At 49.0% G+C, this 18,874-nt stretch overlaps 1 protein-coding gene across 5 annotated transcripts in view; it reads right to left on the bottom strand.

Moving 5' to 3' along the window:
* DTX4 (deltex E3 ubiquitin ligase 4) overlaps positions 1 to 18,874 on the bottom strand; it is a 76,065-nt gene that overhangs the window by 4,922 nt on the left and 52,269 nt on the right. For 3 of the 5 annotated variants that reach the window (XM_028501579.2, XM_007120250.3, XM_055078675.1), the window contains 6 exons: positions 13,077 to 13,138; positions 12,565 to 12,726; positions 10,669 to 10,730; positions 9,587 to 9,739; positions 7,279 to 7,440; positions 2,270 to 2,359 (listed from right to left, as the gene is read on the bottom strand). In XM_028501579.2, the coding sequence (XP_028357380.1) occupies positions 2,270 to 2,359; positions 7,279 to 7,440; positions 9,587 to 9,739; positions 10,669 to 10,730; positions 12,565 to 12,726; positions 13,077 to 13,138 (691 nt within the window). Of the gene's footprint in view, positions 1 to 2,269; positions 2,360 to 7,278; positions 7,441 to 7,748; positions 8,207 to 9,586; positions 9,740 to 10,668; positions 10,731 to 12,564; positions 12,727 to 13,076; positions 13,139 to 18,874 lie in introns of those variants that run through there. The other 2 variants (XM_055078676.1, XM_055078677.1) reach the window with 2 other exon arrangements.

Genomic DNA, 18,874 nt, shown 5'->3' with positions numbered 1-18,874 from the left:
TTACTAAGTGCCAGGCACTGGGTCATGCAATGGTTACAATAATTGGCTAAGACAGGATGCTCATTATTCCTTCCCTGCAGAAGAGGAAACAGGCTCAGAAGACCAAAGATTTGCCTTGGTCATGCAGCTAGAAAGTGCCAGAGGGGGCCTTGACTGCAGGACTGCTTGACTTTACCGTCCCCGGTCTCAGTCATGACTCTGTTGACTCTCAGGTGGGGATCAGTATAGATTTCGTGGAGGAGGCTGCCTCTGAGCTGGGTCTCAGACAGAGGGGAGGATATGAGGTATATTAATAGAGTAGGACGTATAGACACTGGAAATACATATCATCCAAGGCATGGAGAATTAAGATTGCTGCCACCACGCTGGGCATTTTACAAATGCTACCTTCGTTGAATTCTTACAACGTCCTGTCCATACAGCTAGAAATGATCACCGTGCTTTTATAGATTAAGTCAACTTTATGTCAGTTCCCACAGCTGGTAAATGGCAGAACTAGGACTTGAACCCAGGCTCGTCTGGCTCCAAAGCCCATGCTCTTATTACCTTGCTCTGCAAAGGAGCCCAAGGTTAGCATCTGGGAACAGCAGACAGGAGGGATAAGGGTGAGGAATCGGTGAGAGGGGACCCACACTGTAGTAGGTCTTGTATATCAAGCAGAGAAGATTGTCCTTGTAAAGAAGCAAGGGAAAGCCACCCTAACAATTTTGTATTGTTTTCTCTCACTTTTTTTCTGTTAAACAAGGAGAGTGATGCCAGAAACTGTGTTTCAGGATTACTATTCTGGTGACAGATAACTAGGTTGGCGGTGTCAGGATTAGAAAAGGATTCAAGCGGTTTGGAGGGCAGTGCGGGGAGAAATGTGTGGTTCGGAGCCAGAGTCCAAGATGTTCCTGTGTCCAGTCTGGTCCCAAGGATACAGAGTCTGTCATTAACATGAAGAGAGAGGCCTGGCAGAGGAGCAGCTCTTAGCAAGAGGATTCTAATTTTAACTGCAGGACTTGATGCTGGAGATGTTTAGCCAGCAGTTGGAGCTGTAGGTCTCGAGCGCAGAGACGTGCTGTTCAGGGCAAACGGGTATCACGACTGGCCCCGATTCCTAATCTGGGAACACTGAACCGGGCACCCCTTCAGGATGATGTGGTTGATTCTCTTATTGTCCCGAACTATCTGATTCTTCCCCTCTGAGAGACCATAGCCACACTCTTTGCCAAGGGGCCTCCCTGTAGGCAGGGTACCAGCTCCTTGTCTGGCTTGTCCATGACTTGCTGGGGCCTATGAGAGGTGAGTGGAAGTAACAAGCTTCCAGGAGCAGCTTTAATGGGATTGTACACTCCTGCTTGGATTCTCTCTTGGTCCTCTGCCTCATTCCATGGGAAGGGGATGGACCACGGAAGGGCTGCTCCTTTGACCTGGATTCTAGAACAGGAAGCCACAGGGAGCAGATGAAAGCTGACCCATAGCAGCAACTGAGACACAGCCACTAACATGCAAAGTGCATGAGAAATAAACAGTGGTTGAAGGAAGCCACTGAGATTTAGAGGTTGTTGGTTACGCAGCATGACCTAGAGAAAGCTAACAAAGGCACACCTCTTGTTCAATAAATCAACGGTTCTTTTCACTTTTGAGATCAGGGAATGTTTTGAAAATCCAATGATTTTCTGGCCTTATCCACAGGAAAATGAACATGAAATTTTAATTCTAATTTTAGAGTCCATAGAACCACTGAAGCCTCGCTGGGAATCGCTAAGAATCCAGAAACCCAGTGATTTTCCCCTCTACTCTTTTGGGGAAAGTCAAAGTATTCGTTAAAAAATAAATAAACAAATAAAATTTCACAAATTAAGATCCCTGCCCCAGAGCAGTGCTTCTCAAGCTTTAATATGCTGTCAGAAGATCACTTGGGATCTTATTAAAATGAAGTAGGTTCTAAGGTTCTGCATTTATATCAAACTCTTAGGTGTTGCCACTGGTGCTGGTCCCAGGACCTGCCATTAGGCAGCAAAGCTCTAGAGGAAGGATCCTAAAATAGATGAATTATTGACAGTAAAATCCAGGAGAGGAAAAAGCCAAAAGCCCAGGCCCCACCACCCTGCAAAAATAAAATTCTAAACATATCCATCCTACCTCTAGTTGACTTGACTATGACTTTGCTACATGGGCATCTAGAGTTACAAGAGACCCAGTTCTGTTTAGCATTGTAGGGAGCAAACTTGAGGCCCTAAGGGACAAGTAAATTCCCCAGCCCTACGCTGAAACCCGCTCTCACCTTTCTCCCTTTCTCGCTGTCTGGAAGGTAACAGTGTCGTGGGAAGCCACGGGCGCTGAAACTTTTCCCAGGATTTGGGTGTTCTGGCCCCTGAAAGCAGAAAAAAAAGAGAGCAAAGAGCATTTTTCAAAATCTTTTGGATGCAGGGGGTGCAGGCTGTGATTGATTCAGATAACGATGAATAGTAATGGCCACAGAGTCTAGACAGAGAACAGACCCAAACAGCGGAGGGAGTAGAGGTTTAACACATACTCGAGTCCTTGGACCTGGCTCTGGACCCAGAGCTGCTGCCTCCCAGCTGTGTTAGCCGGAGCTGCTCTCTCTTTGGGGTGTTAATTCCCTACCCCTTAAATAAGGAAGATGTGGGATTCTCAACTTGTGGGACGGTTACGAATGTTAAGGCGCACATTCAGAGCTCAGCAGCTGTTTATCACCTTCATCATCATCTATTCTGGCTCTTTTGTTTTACCAAAGAGGAAAACTGCAGCCCCAGAGGTTAAATGACTTCCGTTATGTTAATGGCTTTGCCAAAACTTAAGCCCAGGTTTCCTGAAGCATACTCTGGACTTTTTTAACCTCTAAACTACTCAGAATAACATAAGTGCCTGTGAGCTTTGAGCCAAGAGCCAGGCAATGAGAATTATCTGAACGATTCCTGGGGATTTTCTCCTTTGTCCTCATGGGTTTTGGTTTGTTTTCTTATTTAACAATATACATTGGCATATTCACAACTAAAAATCTTCTGACATTTCAACTGTCATCATCCAATACCCCTATTAAGCAAGCGGCCTCAAGCCGCCAGGTGGGAAAGAAACTGAAGCAGAATTTAGCCAAAATCAAGGCTTCCTAATCAGGGTTCAGAATGGTCTACAGGTCCCTTTGAGAAGCTCATGAAAAATGAGGGATTTTCTCCCAGTAACAATGCACATATTTTCCCCCTACACAGAAATGTTTGTCTATAATATCTGAGCACCCCTGGTGCCCCTCAGAGTCTGTGAAACCCTGTTTTAAAATCTCTTCTAGATGAAGCCAATATAATATTGATAATTCCACACAGCTCCTGGTACAAGCTCTCACCCCGTAGATCAGTAACCGTATCCTGGCTGAACAAATGAATGAGCGAGTGAATGCAGGAATGAATGAATGAGTGACAAAAGTTCAAGAAAACACAGATTTTCCATTTTCTCTTACTATGGACGACAGTTCCAAAATGATTTTAAAATTATGTGATTAAAACAATCTTTTTTAATAGCGTGGTTCAGGATCATGTATGATTTTGCAAACTGAACAACAGCATGATGAGTACAGTGGAGTCTCAGAGAAGGGAAAGATCACAGGGGACGGAAAGTGGCAACAGTGTCTTCTGGGAGACGCGGGACTTGAGGGTTCTGAATTTCACATTCTTATGAAATCACATTTACAACATTCCCACGGCCACGGCTGTTTCTAAGCCAGGCTGGACAACTGATGGCCGATTCTCACCACGGTTCTGCCCGCTCCTTTCCTGCCCGGGACTTGCCTGTTATGCGGCCAACACAGACACCTGCTTGGCACCAGCCCAGCAAGGCTGTGTGCTCCCTGCACGGTGCTAAGCTCAGCAGTCACGACTCTGCCTTGGCCCCGCTCAGAGTTTCTCCCCCGGAGAATCACTGTCTGCGGTGAAGGCAGAGCTTAAAGGGCCTCACTCCCCACGAAAGCCCAAGCCTGTGTGGTCCCTGGGGTCTCCAGGAATGGACTTTGCCCTGAGGGTTCTGCTACCGACTCTACACTGTCTCTCTGTAAGGACAGTGCACGGATGCATTTCCTTTGACACAAGCTTGGGTTTTCCTAGGGGAGCCATGGCACCTCCAGAGGCAGCAGGCGGGCACCTCTATACCATAGTGCAGGCTCTCCATTCTTTGGTCCTGGAGTCCGGGAACAAAGAACATCCTCCAAAGTGGTTGCCCCACCCTGACTTTGCCCACATCAGTCTGTCTTACTTCCCACCAAGGCCATTGGCTGTTTCTCGGGACTCCCGTATTCTCATTCTTGTCCCTATTATACACCCCCTGGCAGCCCTAGAATCATTCCAGAAGTCTCACTTGCCCTCACATCCAACCATATCTCCCTGGTCCCGGGCCCTCCCTTTTTCATTACTGGAAACTAAATTATCGCAGTGGTCTCCTAATTGGTCTGTCAGGTCACCCCCCACTCTTTTGCCAGACTGGCCTTCCTAAAGCATCTTCCCAATCACGTGACTTTCCATAATCCTAACCAACGCCCGACAACCTTCAGGGACCCCCCCCACCACCAGCCTGTCAAGGAGAATCTACAGCCTTCACCCTGGTGTTGAAGGCCTTCCCTGACCTGCCCCCAGTCTCCCTTCTCTGCCTGCTCTTTCACATCTTTCTTACACCCTCCTCCTGTCCCCTACTTTGGCAAATCTTAACCCAAATTAAACTCTTCCTTATGGGCCTTCCACACCCCCTCTTTCTCTCCCTTGGCAACTCTGTTGTGTCCTCCAACTAAAAACACTCTCCTCCATTTCTTCATGTCTTTCCTCTACTAGTGAGTACCCTGCCCCCAGAAAGTCTCCTCCAACCCTCCCAGACAGACAGACATAGGCCCTCTTCCTTACCCTGACATGTAAGATACTCATTAATGATGGAGACCAGGTACTGAGCACCTTGGTTCTGTACCCTGGACCACAATATGCACATATAAACATTATCATCCATCTTTACAAAACCCCTGCACATTAGCTCCCGGCAGTGCAGATAAAGAAACAGGGCTCAGGAAGGTCAAGTGGTCAAGGTCCAAAATCACCAGCTAAGGAGGAATCAGCCAGGAACTGGAAGCCAGGTCCTGTCAGACTTTGAAGGCCTTGTGTTATCTGTGTCCACCCTGCTTCCCACAGCTTTTTTATCAGTTTTTACTCTAGAGTTTAGTGATGTATATTTATTTCTGCCTGTTTAGTGATGTATATTTATTTCTGCCTGACTGGTTGATACGTCCTTCAAAGAAGAACCATGTGCTTTTATTCAATTTTTTACAGACTATTACATCTCCCTGTTTTATTTCTTCCTATTACATCTCCCGGTTTTATTTCTTCCTTATCTCACTAGAAGGGGGACTTCAGGGAAGCAAGGACTGTGTCTGTTTAGCTCACCATTCTTTCTCTAGCATCTAGAACGCGTCCGGCCCCCTGTTCACACTCAAATGTTTGTTAAACAAAGGACAAAATGGAGGAAGGCAAGGAGGAAGGAGGAAAGGAGGGTAAACTAATAAATATTTGTTAAATAAATGAATCCAGTGAACACCCTAAACATTTAGGAAAAGCTTCAATGTGTGAAGGAAGGGACACATTGGTATTTACTGCCAGGAAAATTGTTCAATTTGTTCCTTAGGGCTGTCTTTTGAAGAATCAAAAGAAATGTCCACAAGAGTCAAGGACTATCGATCAAATTACAAATGCAAATACCACTTGACAAAAAAAAAAAAAATAATATCCACTTCTAGAAAATTATTCTACGGATATACTCACATGCGTGCAAGGTTATTCATGACAGCATTTTGTTGTAGCGAAAGATTGGAAACAATCCGTATACCCATCAAATGGAGATGGCTGAATATAAATTATGGTACATTTATACAAGGGATGATTATGCAAAGCTAGGAAAGAATGTGGAAGTTCTCTCTATACGGACATGGAAAGATCTACAGACTATATTGTTCATTGAAAATGCAGGGTGCGTCCATGACCTGGCTATTGTAAATAGTGCTGCAATGAACATTGTGGTACATATGGGAAGCAGCAACATAGCACAGGGAGATCAGCTCGGTGCTTCCACGACCTAGAGGGGTGGGCTGGGGAGGATGGGAGGGAGGCTCTAGAGGGAGGGGATATGGGGCCATTTGTACGCATAAGGCTGATTCACTTTATTGTACAACAGAAACTAACACAGCATTGTGAAGCAGTTATACTCCAATAAAGATCTATAAAAAAAAGAAAGTGCAGGGTACAGAACAATATGTCTGATATGTCACCCTTTGTGTAAAGATGGGAGGAGTGGATGAAGTCTTTGTTACAAATGCACAAAGAACCCTGAAAGGATACATAAGAAAGTGAGAACAGTGGCGGAGAGTCAGGGAGGGTGAGACTGGGTTAGATGGGGGACCAGAGTGGGAAGGAGACTTTTCACAGCATAACATTGTCTTAGCAGCTCTGGCTGCTATAACAAAGTAACATAAACCGGGTGGCTTGTAAACAACAGAAATTCGTTTTTCACAGTTCTAGAGTCTGGGAAGTTCCAGATCAAGGTGTCAGCTGATTCAGGGTCTGGTGAGACACCACCACATAAATTGTTTGGTTTCACAGGTTCACAGCTGGAGAGGAATTGGCCTCAGGATGAATTCTACCTTGAGTCTCACCCTATCTAATGTAGATGATATTTAGATAAGACTTTGGACTTAAACTTTAAAGTGGGTGCTGGAATGTGTTAAGACTTGGGGGCTATCGGGATGGAATGAATGTATTTTGTGTGCAGGAAGGACATGAATTTGGGGAGGCCACGGGTGGAGAGCTGTAGATTGAAAGTCTGGGTCCCCCCCACCCCGTAAATTATTATGTTGAAATCTAATCCCCATTGTGATGGTATTACGAGGTGCAGGGGGTCCCTTGGTGGGTGATTAGGTTACGAAGGTGAAGCCATCATGAATGGGATTAGTACCCCTACAAAAGAGATGCCAGAGAGGCTCCTCATCCCTTCTGCCATGTGAGGACACAGTAAGAAGACGGTGTACAAACCGGAGGCAGGCTGCCACCAGACACTGAATCTGCTGGCATCTCAATCTTGAACTTCTCAGCCCCCAGAACAGTGAGAAATAAATTTCTGCTGTTTAAAAGTCATCCAGTCTGTGGGGTTTTTTTGTTTGTTTGTTACAGTAGCTTGAATGGACTGAAGACAAACATTTACTTGCAAACATTTGAACTTTAAATGATAAAAGCCAGTGGCTGAGGGTGGGCTCACCTGAATGCCAGGGGGGATGCTGTAGATGATCCGGATGGTTTTGCAGTCTGGGTGGCCAGGCAGAGAGTGGGGAATGAGGTGGTACTCCATCTTCCCTGGAGGCTGGGTACCTGTCTTCACCCCATAAATGGTCTTACAGGTTGGACACTGCAAACTCCCATCCTGAAGAGACAAGGTCAGAATAGGAAACAGTTTTAGTAATGACCTCCCCACCCAACCCCCAAAGGTACCAGAGATAAAGGGCTGGGGTCGGGGGCAAAATGCACCCAAATGAGTAACAGACCTGAGTTGCCCCCCTGCCTGGCTACTGAGGCCATTGAAAGCTGAAGCTTTCTCCAAAATAAGAGGAGGAAAATTCCACACCAACCCCTTGCTCCATGCTAAGGGACATGTAAGAGAGACCCCATCCTTCATAAGGAGACGGGGCTTTGCCCTGCATCTCGGGGCTCTGATGGGGGGATGGTGGGGGACTCTGGGTACAGTGACGTGAGGGGTCGTGGTTTCACAGCGGGACCTGGTGACGTGTCTTCTGGAGGGATAGGAGGAGGGCTCGGGAGAGAGCCTGGACAGTAAATCCTGTTCCCAGCTTGAAAAAAGAAAGGGAGTGAGGAGAAGGAAAGCGTGGGCAGGGAACAACGTGTGCACAAAGTGCTGTCACACAGCGGGGACCAGAGCTCTCCAGGACATCCGGATCTCCTCGGGGAAGACTGGGATCCTCTGCAGGGCTATTTAAGGACGTTTCCATTCAAACTCTACTCATTTAAAGGAACAGCTTGTATGCAGGGCAATGGAAGTTACTCCGTGTGATCAAAGGACGGGAATCCAAGGCCAGGGTCCCACTCTCTGTTCTGGCCTTAACTTGCTTCAATGACCTTGGATGAATCACTCCATGCAATAAATTCTCTCTGGGCCTTTTCACTCCTCTTCTCTGTAAAGAAGATAAAAACTGCGAGCTTCAAAGTATTCGTGCAAAAGAGAATAAAGGATAGTGTCTTCAATATTTTTGAAGCACCATGGAAATAAACGCAAAAGTACTAGATTATTCTTGAATACAGTTATAAAAAAGGGAATAAATGTTCTAAGAAACCCCTTTAAACCCGAAATAACCTCTTCAAATGCCAAGTCCTGATGAAACCTTTTTTCTTAGGGTCAGGAAATTGGGCAAGGGATACAGACACACATCGTTCACAAATAACTGAACTCTCTGAGACAGAGAGAGATCCCAAGGTTGGCACTTCGGGAATTTCAACCCCAGGGCTATGTTAGGATGAAGGGAAAAAACATACAGCCGTAATACAAAGGAGATACCAATTTGAAGAACAATGCTAATAGCACCCTATAAAGTAGGGATTGTTTCATCTCCATTTTCCAGATGGAAAAGGAAATGTCCGAGAGGTTGAAAATCTTGCCCAAGGTCATTTGGCTACTAAGCCAGTGTTTGAGCTTAGGTCTGCTGCCTTTACTCTTTTCCCACAGCAAGAGAAGTACAGAGCAGCCTCTGGAAGCCAAACATTTTTTTTGGATGAATAAGAGGTTGGAGGATAACACAAAAATCTCTAACTCTGAGGCAATCCAAGCTGGGCCTGGAGAAATGAGTAGAATTCGAATTCATGAAGATGGGGAATGAAGGTTATTCCAGGCATGGGAGAGAACATGAGAAAACTCAATGGCTTAGGCATTGTAAGGAGAGAGTTATCATCTGAGGACACTCCCAGATTCCTGGAAACCAGCGCTAATGGGGGAATACCACTCCTCTGTCATTAGTGGACAAGACAAGTATCACGGACAGCCTTCCCCTCCTCGAACAGCAAGACCCTAAGGGACTTGCAGTTATACTTTGACAAAATCTTTAGTGCTTTTGAAGGGGCAGTGAAAGGTGTTTTGAAATTGTCCACGGAAAATGAATTGTAACTGAAAATCACTAGCCCTGGGAGAAGGAAGGGTGGTGGGACACCCATCCGTGCCAGTATGAGTAGACACTAACCACTGGCCCATCCTCATGGCCCCCCCTCCCCCTCGGGACTCTCAGGGACAGAAGTCTACACCTTTCAGACCACCACTCAGTGTGGATACAGGAGGAGACTTGGGTAGCATAGACCCGAAGGAAGGTAAAGACAGATTTTACCAACATAATAATTTCGTGGAAAACTGATCCCGCTGAGAACAACCAAGTTCATCACTCCTGCTGCCCTGGGATGCCTTGAGGACTCCCCAAACCCACCTGCGTGCCACCCCAATAAGGCCTCCGTGCTCCTGCACCCCAGGGCCCACGTGGGAGGTGGCAGCAGCTCCGCGGGCTGGCACTAACCTTGTTGCCGTTGTTGTACATGGCGACCAGGCAGTAGATGTGGTAGATGTGGCCGCATCTGGACAGCTTACCCACTAGGTCAGGCTTGACCGTCGGCTGTGGACCCTTGTAGCCCGAGGGGGCCGTGAGGCACTCCATACAGATGGTGCAGTCCTGGAGGCGGGGCGGGGGGGACAGAGGAAAAAGCACATCAGCTGTCCATCAGCCTAGGAGGCCAAAGCATCTCCAAGGTGGCTCCCGCGTGATCTCAGAGGTCAGGGGAGCTATTTCTTCTCCTCTTCTAGAAAGCCCACGAACCAGGGTCAACATGCCTTTGGGGATCTAAATAGAATTCTGCCTTGCTTTGCACAACAGAGAAATTCCTGCAATAATTCCTGGTGGTGGTACATGTTCATTTAGGCTGGCCAACAGAATGATAACCTCCTTGGGGGCTGTGACCGACAGTCCTTCCTCCGTATCCTTCAGTGGCTCGTGGAGGAAACCAATGCTTGCTGATAGACTCACTGACAGGCTTTATTTAAATGGGACGTCTGTAAAGGAATTGTATTTGAAGCATCCTGCAGAGGCTGCTATTTAAATAAGTCTACAACAGGATTTCTCAACCGTGGCACCATTGACATTTGGGGCCGGATAGTTCTTTGCTGTGGGTGCTGTCCTGGGCCTCCCTGGGCATTGTAGGGTGTTTAGCAGCATTCTTGGCCTTTGCCTACTAGATACTATCAGCATCCCCTCTCCCCTCCAGTCATGTAAAATCACCTCTGGTTGAGAACTGCTGATGGACGTCAAGCCCATTTTAAAGTCAGTGCCCATAGCTTATCATACTGCCTTTCTTAAATTCAGACTCTCACGTTAAGGCAGTTTAGAATCAGTCAGCAGTTTGCTGAATGGGGAGGTGGGAGAGGTTAAGCTGCAGCTGTCGCTCAGGACCGTGAACCTTGGAGCCTGGGCGTCCGCCCTGACCAGCTCTGCACCAGTCAGGACTTAGAAAGCAGCTCCTGCAGCATCCTACGGAAAACTCTAGCAGAGGAGATGCTCGTGGGTGACGGAGAAGGTGAACCCCGCCCTGTCTCCCATGCAGTCACCTCGTCTGGTGGATGCCGGACTTTCTGCAGATACTTCTTCAGCACTTCTTCTGGGGTTTTACCTGTGGGGACAAGATGTTCAGTGGGCCACCAAGACAAGCTGGATGTGCCAGAGAGAGGGGAGTTATTAGCCAGGCTCAAAGCAGGAAAGGCAAGCAATTGGTTGCGCAATTGGATTTAAGAACTGAAAGGGAACAGAGTGGTAGAAGATGGAGAGGGAGGTGGCCTGAGGAGGTGGGAGGTGTTCACATCCGCCTTTATCTCCTTAGGTCACTTCCCTGACAGCCCGCTGCCTAATTTCAACAAACCCACTTTTTAACTGACACAGGTTGAGTGGGTTTCTCTTCCACATCATCGAAGAGCCTGGACCCGCCCAAACGATGCAATGAGACGACAAATGAAAGCACTCTGTAAACTGTTAGCACATTTAAAAGCATTAGGTAGGCTGATGGCATTCCTTTTACAACGTGCTAAGTACTGTCTCAATCGGTAATGGGGAGTCAAAGTGCTATTATTTTTATGGGAAACCAGGAATTTATGACCACAGCTTCAGGAGGGTCTTCTTCTTCGGCTGTAGATGGCATGATCACTGCCAGCAGAGGTAGCCCAGCAGTAGGGAAAGGGTGATGCTTCGGGAAGCAATCACCTGACAGGTGCATCGATTCTGGAATTTTGGGGAGGGGGCGGAACTGGGCCCCTAAGCGGCAGCCTAGCCTAAAGGCAGGGGATGGGATGATACGGACTCACAAAGAGGCATAGAAGTTTGAAAAAGGGGTCAGTGCCTCCCTGGGTGACTTTCTTAACTTCTCTAAGCTTCTGTTTTCTCACCTAGGAAACGGGCAAGAGCAACCACTAGCACCTACTGAGAGCCATGCTTCGACAATTCAATGGAGGTACAGTTCTTTGGCACTTTACCTGCTAAGAGTCTGATATATGCTATTAGTAATAACAGGAAGAGTGGGAAAGTGCAAAATCCCGCCGTTTCCTGAGACTACAAGCAAGGCAATCAAGTTTATTTAAGCAGAGAGACTTTGATAGACTGGAAAAGTAGGACAAGGGTTTGAGGAAGTGGATCCTGCAACATTCAAATGCTGGGATGCAGGCCCTTCCTTCCCACTGAGCTGCTTCTCTTAGAAGAATCAAGTTTCTATTAACTGAAAGCCTATTGCTTGCCGGCCTAAGTCACAATATACATAGGATCCCGATGAAACTTCATAACAAGTTTGCAAGGTGGGGACTTAGGGGTGACGGTGAAATCATTTAACAACCAATACCAGAGACTAGAAAGACCAGCCACAGAGCTGAAGTGGGGTCCTTGGTGCCCTGATAAGCACAGGTATTTGACCTCCTAGTTGTAGGATGTGAAAAGGGAGAATGGAGCTCCTAAAGGGGGACTCGAGGGCCCAGAGCATCTGGAGTCTCCAGAGGGACACAAGACAGTGGTTACTTCCCCAGTGACATGGATGCATTACATGGACCTACCTGCCGGGTACCGGTTGTGCCCATTGTAAAGGTGAGAAAATAAGAGACTGGGGTCACAGGACTGCAAGGGACAAAGTTGGGATATGAGTCAAGTCTGTTTGGGTTCCAATGTCAAAGTGACCTTTCTCTCTAATGTATTGATATTTTATCTGTGTCACGCATCCTATTTTTATGTGTCTATATTTTTGCGCTGCATGTTTATATTTCTCAAGGTGTCTCCATCTGGTCCATACCTCACCCACTTTGGTGTAGTCATCAGAACAGGTACTAGGTAGGCCCATTTAGCAGATGCAGAAATTAAGGCACAGAGGGGGAAGGCATGGGTATGACCCTCAGTGGTGGAGGCAGAGCCAGGGCTGGAAGCCAGGTCTGTGACCTCCCCGCCAGGACCCCTTTCGATAAAGAGGCCGATACCTTTCTTGGCTTGTTTCTTGGTGGTCTTGCGGCTTGTGTTGGAAACCCCTGGGATGGATTTTATTTCGCTCTTGCTGACAGGGGGCGGGTGGAGGACCAGCTTTGGTGGCCTGGTGAGACACACAGGCAGCCCTGCCGCACTCATGAGGATCCCAGTGATTCCTGGCAGGACAAGAGCGCGAGAGAAGAGGGAGAGTCAGCCCCCCAACGCCCCCCCCAACTGCCCCCTCCCCAGTAACCTACTCGCCTCCTCTCCACGGGCGTTCTCATCACTCATGGATTCTCCACGTAGCCTCTACTTTTCTCGGAAACGTATCCATTCCCTCATTTTCAACAGCAAGCTTTGCTTTTCACAATCCATTCTTCCCAAACTCTCCCTGTCCTTCCAACCCAACTCCTCACATCTTCATTGGTCTTAATCAACCTCCGAATTCTCTCTCTTTTTACAAATGCTCACTATACCTATTTCATTGCTTTTGTTTTTCTACCTTCAAGCTGGGGGCTTCTCTTACCTGCCAAGGCAGGGTTGACAGGACTGGACCCACTTAGGTTCTTCACTGGGACGGTGGGGACCCTGAAGAAGGAAAGAGCAGACACGTCATGCTTTTGACAAGTGGGACAAAATGGGCCGGTGGTGGGGACCCCAAAACTTCACCCACTGAGGGGTTCCCCTTTCTCACAGGAACGACTTATTCCTGCTAAAGGTGCAGTAAGTTCTTAGCCCCTCAGCCAGAGCTGATACCTTCAAACCTTGTCAGTCCTCCACTCAGAACCTCAAAACTCAGAATGGCTCCGCAGTCCCCTCAGAGTCCCAGGAAGGCCTACACAGCCCTGCATGAGCTGCCAAAATCCCCCACCCCAATCCTCCCAGCTCTCTGGCCTCTCCTCAAGTCACTCACCTCTTTACTCACTCTAGCTGTTCCTCCTACTGGCCAAGAACACTCCTGCCTCAGAGCCTTTGCATAGGCTGTTCCCTCTGCCTGAAATGCTGTTCCACCTGACACCTACTTGGTTCCCTCCTACAACTTCTTCAGCCTTGGCTCAAATGTTCCCTTCTCAGTGATGTTCCTGAGGCCATCTTATTCAATACTGCTACCCACCCCTCCATCCCATCCTGAGACCCCCCCCCCAAGCCCCTCTTACCCTGGTCTCTCTTTTTTTTTTTTTTTTTTGGCCACATCCCACATTTTGTGGGATATTAGTTCCCCAACCAGGGATTGAACCTGGGCCCACGGCAGTGAAAGTGCTGAGTCCTAACCAGTGGACCGCCAGGGAATTCCCACGTATGATCTTTGAAAATAAGCTGTTGCTTCTTATCTTCCCTCCTAAAATCTAAACTCTACCAGGGCAAATGTCTTTGTCTGTTTCATGCAGAGCCTGACACTAGTAGGCATACCACAAACATTGGTTGAAGAAATGAAAAAAAACATAAAGAAGCAAGTTCAAACTTGGGTGTACAGTCACCTCAGAAGCTTTTGGAAAGGCAAAGCCCCTTGCTTGCATCAGAAGCTCTACCTGTGGGCCAAGAAAATCTGCATTTTTTACCAGCTTCTGCTGAGAGGACGCAGAGGCAGCCGATCCCTAGTCTAACATTTGGAAGCCACTGCTCTAACAGCTGTCACTTCTCCTTTTCCCTGAGAAACATAAATATCAGGCAAGGCCTCCTCCCTTTTCTGTCCTTCTCCCCAGCAACTTGAGCCAGGATGGAGAGAAGACAGCACAGCTGCCTGGGAAAGTCGAGGCCTCCCACGGTGCTGAGTAGAAAAATATGAGACACATGGGGCTAGGTCTTGCACCATCCGCCTTGCCACCCAGGCCTCCAGAGCTGGGCGTGGAAGGGGATGTGGGCTTGGAGAGCCCGATGGACTGGGTCACCGATTACTCCAGGAACCAGAGTTTCTGCTATGGGGGAAGGGTGGTGCTGGGAGAGTAGGGGGAGGGGAAAGAGCACTTGTTTATTTGTTTATTTTTTATTAATGTATTTGTCCATTCATACTGAGCCCACTTTGTGTTGGATACTCTGCTGGATGCCAGGGACACAGCAGTGAACAAGACAGCCCACAGACCTTCATCCATGTGTTAAAAATCGCTAACGAGAGTAGAGTCAGGCACTTAATCCCAGGCACCGTTCTACCTGCTCACAGTATATACATCCGTCTAACCCTTCCAACCACCTATGCAAGAGGTGGTATTATTATTAACTCCGTTTTAATAGGGAGGGAAGGTGAGACACAGAGAGGTTAAGCAAACTCGATGAAGGTCACACGGCGAAGGATCTGAACCCAGGAAATCTGTCTCCGGAGCCCATTGTTTTAGCCACTCACTAGGCTGTGCTCTTGTGTCTGTGTAATCCTCATAACACCCCATGCTGCAGACAGAAAACACGAAGCTTCAGGTTTAAGGAATAAACCCACAACTCAGAGGGGAGGTTGGAATGTCACCTCAAGGCTGAGCACTGGGGCTGTCTGTCCCCCACATGCCCAGAAGGAGGGGTGCTTGCCTGGACACGCTGAGTCTTCTGGTGCCTTCCCAGGGATGGTGACGTGTGCACCGGGGGTGTGAGAAGGATGTGGAAATAACAAACGTGGGTGTGTTTGTGTCTCAACAGGCCACCAAAGGCTACTGGTCCTCAGAAACTGTCCCCAGGATAAATCAAATCCTGATGGGACGAGGTGAAAGCTGAATTCAACACAAAAGAAAGACACCAAGAAAAAGAGGCACGGACTTGATTCCGGACTCTGTAACCTGCCCCACAGGGCCAGGCATGGTATAGTGGATGGGGGGCCAGAGAAATCAGCTTAAAGACCCAGTCCTGCCAGTAGCAATGTCCATCCACTTTTCCGAGCTTCAATTTCCTTATCTGTAAAACGGTGAAAGTCTTGGGTTAGAAGCTGCCAAGGAAGACTTCCTGACGATTTCCCACCCCAGTACCTGGGGACCCAAGGTGTAGTCTCTGCCCTGGGTCCCCCGACCTGGGGCTGATTCTCCTCCTCCCGCCTCTCTCTGGGGAGGTGGGGCGGGCAGGGTCCCGCCTCTGCTCTCTGGATCCGCACCAGGGGGCAGGGGGCGCCACCCAGCCCAGCACCTGCCTTCCCCCCTCACCATCTCCAAGGCCCCCACTTCAGCTGATAAGTAGCTGTGATCTGGGTGACAAAAGCCACCTTTGTTCCCACAAACCGGACTGGCAGGTTTCCACACCCAACCTGGTGAACCAGGAAACAGTCCAGTCCCCAGAGCACACATCCCGGGCAGCCCGAGAACTCAGGGCTGGGGGCAAGGTCTGGGGAGAGGGAGGGTGTGCTGGTGGATACTGCGGAACAGGTGGCTGTCCCTGCCATGCCAGGAAAGGGACAACATGGTGCAAGGGCTTGTCAGGAGGCGCTGGATGGTGGCAGCAGGGCTTGGGGAAGAGGGGATATTTGCTTATGAAATACAGAAGGGTCCAGCGGAAGGGGCCCTGCAAGGGGGTCAGGATATCTGCTTCTAGCCCAGCTCTGCACGGACTTTGTGCCTTTGGGAGAACCGTGCGGCCTCTCTGCCATTCATGACCGCATCTGAGTTACCACGCGGTAAACAGGGCACCCTAAATCTCTGTCCCTGGGTTCCCAGGGAGGATTTAGGATCCAGGTCGAATACTTTGTAAGTAGCCAAGCCCTATGCAAATTTGGGTGATTGTTTACATTTTTTGGTTCCCAAAGGTAAGAGGAAGTTGGGCTTGATATAAAGCCCTTTCCTGCTTAATATTCCAATTTTCTCAGATTCTTGAGGATGTCAGGTGTAAAGTATTAACACAAAGTTGAGCGCCGGGCAGATCGTTGAGCTGGCAACACTTGATCACCCTTCCCCCACCCCGTTATTCATTAAAATGAAAACCAAGGAGAACAGCCTGCATGGTCCACACCGGTCACTCCCTGTCGGGGCCCCCAGGGTTATAGGTGCCTGAGTCCTCTTCTTAGAAATCAGCCACCCAAAGGCAGGTGAGCATTCACATCCCCCGGGCAACTCAGCTCAGCAAAAGCTGCCTGACCCAGCTACTTGTTGGCCAATCAGCAGGCACCCCCTGCCCCCATGCCGTGGGGAAGTTCCCAGTTATGGAGGGTGCACGTTTTAATGTCTGTCTCCAAAATACAAAACTAAGAAAAGAGAAGAGCTGGCAAGGTGGCAGGGGAAGGGGGGATGATGAGGGGAGAATAGCTCTGCAGATACCATGGTGAGAAGTCTTTTTCTGGGAGTTATGAGCCAACCCAGGAATCCTCGGCAGAACAATGGTCTTGTCTCTCCAGCAACCGAGGTCTCGCTGGAGATAGAGAAGCCTCCGTTCTGGAAAAGAGGGCCAGAGGGGCGACTCCCGCCCTCCTCAGCACAGCCCTCCTCTCTCCTCTTTAGAAACCCCCTGCTTGTGTCTCTGAATAATTCACAGGATCTTTTGTTCCCCCCAAACCCTTCTCTCCATCCCACCTCTCCCGCCTTCCCCGGTCTTCCTTTTTTCCGTGGGAAAGTTACTGGAAGAGGTCATGGGCAGAGAGGGGAGGGGGAGGGGCCGTTGGACGACAGAAGGTCGACGGCAATGGCAGACAAAGGGGATAAACACGCTAATTAAATGGCCAAGAAAGACTGGAGGAGAAGATGGTAGTGTGGGTGAGGGAGGTGGTAAGAGGTGAAAAGGAGAGGGCTGGAAGACAGAGAGGGTAGCGAGGGGCCTCCCTTGTCAGGAAAACAGAGCAGAGAAAAAAACAACTTGTTTCTATAGCCCTTTTGAAATTGCACTGCCCAGACCTCCGCCCTATTCTGCTGCCCGGATTCTATTGGCAGGCAGATACTCAAGCACAGAGATAAAGAGCTGCCGACTCCTTCACTGACATTTAAAGCGATCTGGGGTTCCTTTCCCTCAAGTATGGCATGGGGTCACTTGGCTTTTGTCTAGGGCGCCAGAAACGAAGTAGGGTGTTAGATTCGGCTCAGCTCCGACTCCAGTAACTACAGAGCGCATAGATGCTGTTCGTAGTAATGATAGCAGCTAATACTGAAAAGACTCTTATTATGTGCCAAGCACTGTAGTAAATCCACACTGACTACTTCATTTAGTCCTCGTGACAAACCCTAGAAGCAAGGTACTATTCCTATCCCCATTTTACAGATGAGTAAACTGAAGATAGAGGATGCAAAACTTGCCCCAAGTTACACAGCCAGAAACTTGGGTTCCAGCCCAGCCAGTCGGATTCTAAAGACTGTGTTCTTCCCACTCTAGGAGCCCCCCTCCGCCATGCCAGCAGCCGCCCTGGAACTCCGTTAGAGGCCCTGGGAGGCTGCTGTACGCCAGCGTGGAGAAACCGAGCAGCGGCATTGTGCGGGTACCCCTTCCCCCCTGCCAAATACTTCTGCAGGCTCAGAGGAAGTCATGAATGAACATCCCAGGCATCTGACTAGCAACTGACCATTTATAAATTGCCTTCGAATACAACGAGGAGCTGGGCTTTGGCCCAAAGAGCAGCAGACTAGGAGACGAAAATCTAGGTTCCAGCTCCCACTCTGTAACACGTGGGCTGTGCGTCTCTCCTTGGGGAGTTAATTCCTAGCTGAGTGTCCATGCCTGCCACTTGCATCACGGTGTAAGGTAACGAGTTGATGCCGGCGAGTGCATCGGGTCAGCTGTTAAGGGGTGACTTCTCTTAGCCGAGCTTTTCTCACTGACTCCATAGGGTAGGCAAGGCAAGCGCGATGATACCCATTCCACACAGGGGGGAACGTGGACCTTGCAAAGATTCTGCGCCTCACCCAGTGGCAGAGGCGGGTGTAAAGGCCCGGCCTCGCGGTCTGCGATCTACCCTCCTTCCTGTCTCCTCCCAGCGCTGAGCCTCTATGTGCAGGGATCTTCCTCTGGGCAGCCTGACCTTCACACTCTCGTGTCCAACCTACCTCTGAACCATCCCGAGTGTCTGGGGCTTGGGTGGCAGGCAGGGCCAGGCTCCTCCAGAGAAAGGGAAGATTGGACAGGTATAAGAGGCCAATCTCACAAGAAATCAGGGGCTGGCAGGCAAAGGCTACGGGTACCACATGGACCTGCGTCTCTCCCATTTTACGATCAGGAAGGCCAAGAGGATGATAAAAAGCGGTAATAACAGAATCTACAACATCCCCAAGCTGTCACAGGAATGACTGATACAGTGCATGGGAACTACCTGGGAGGTAGTAAGTACTCATTGAACACGGGCTGTTATTCCAATCCGGAGGCGCCAGAGGAAAGGGACTAACCCTCACTCGGCACCTACTGTATGCTGGACACCGCGGTATGTGACTGACAGGGAAGCAG

Source organism: Physeter macrocephalus, chromosome 16 (assembly GCF_002837175.3).
Source record: "Physeter macrocephalus isolate SW-GA chromosome 16, ASM283717v5, whole genome shotgun sequence".
In the NCBI taxonomy this organism is placed as follows: Eukaryota; Metazoa; Chordata; class Mammalia; order Artiodactyla; family Physeteridae; genus Physeter; species Physeter macrocephalus.
The sequence above is the reverse complement of the archived record's forward strand: the minus strand, read 5'-3'. Positions and strand labels throughout refer to the sequence as shown.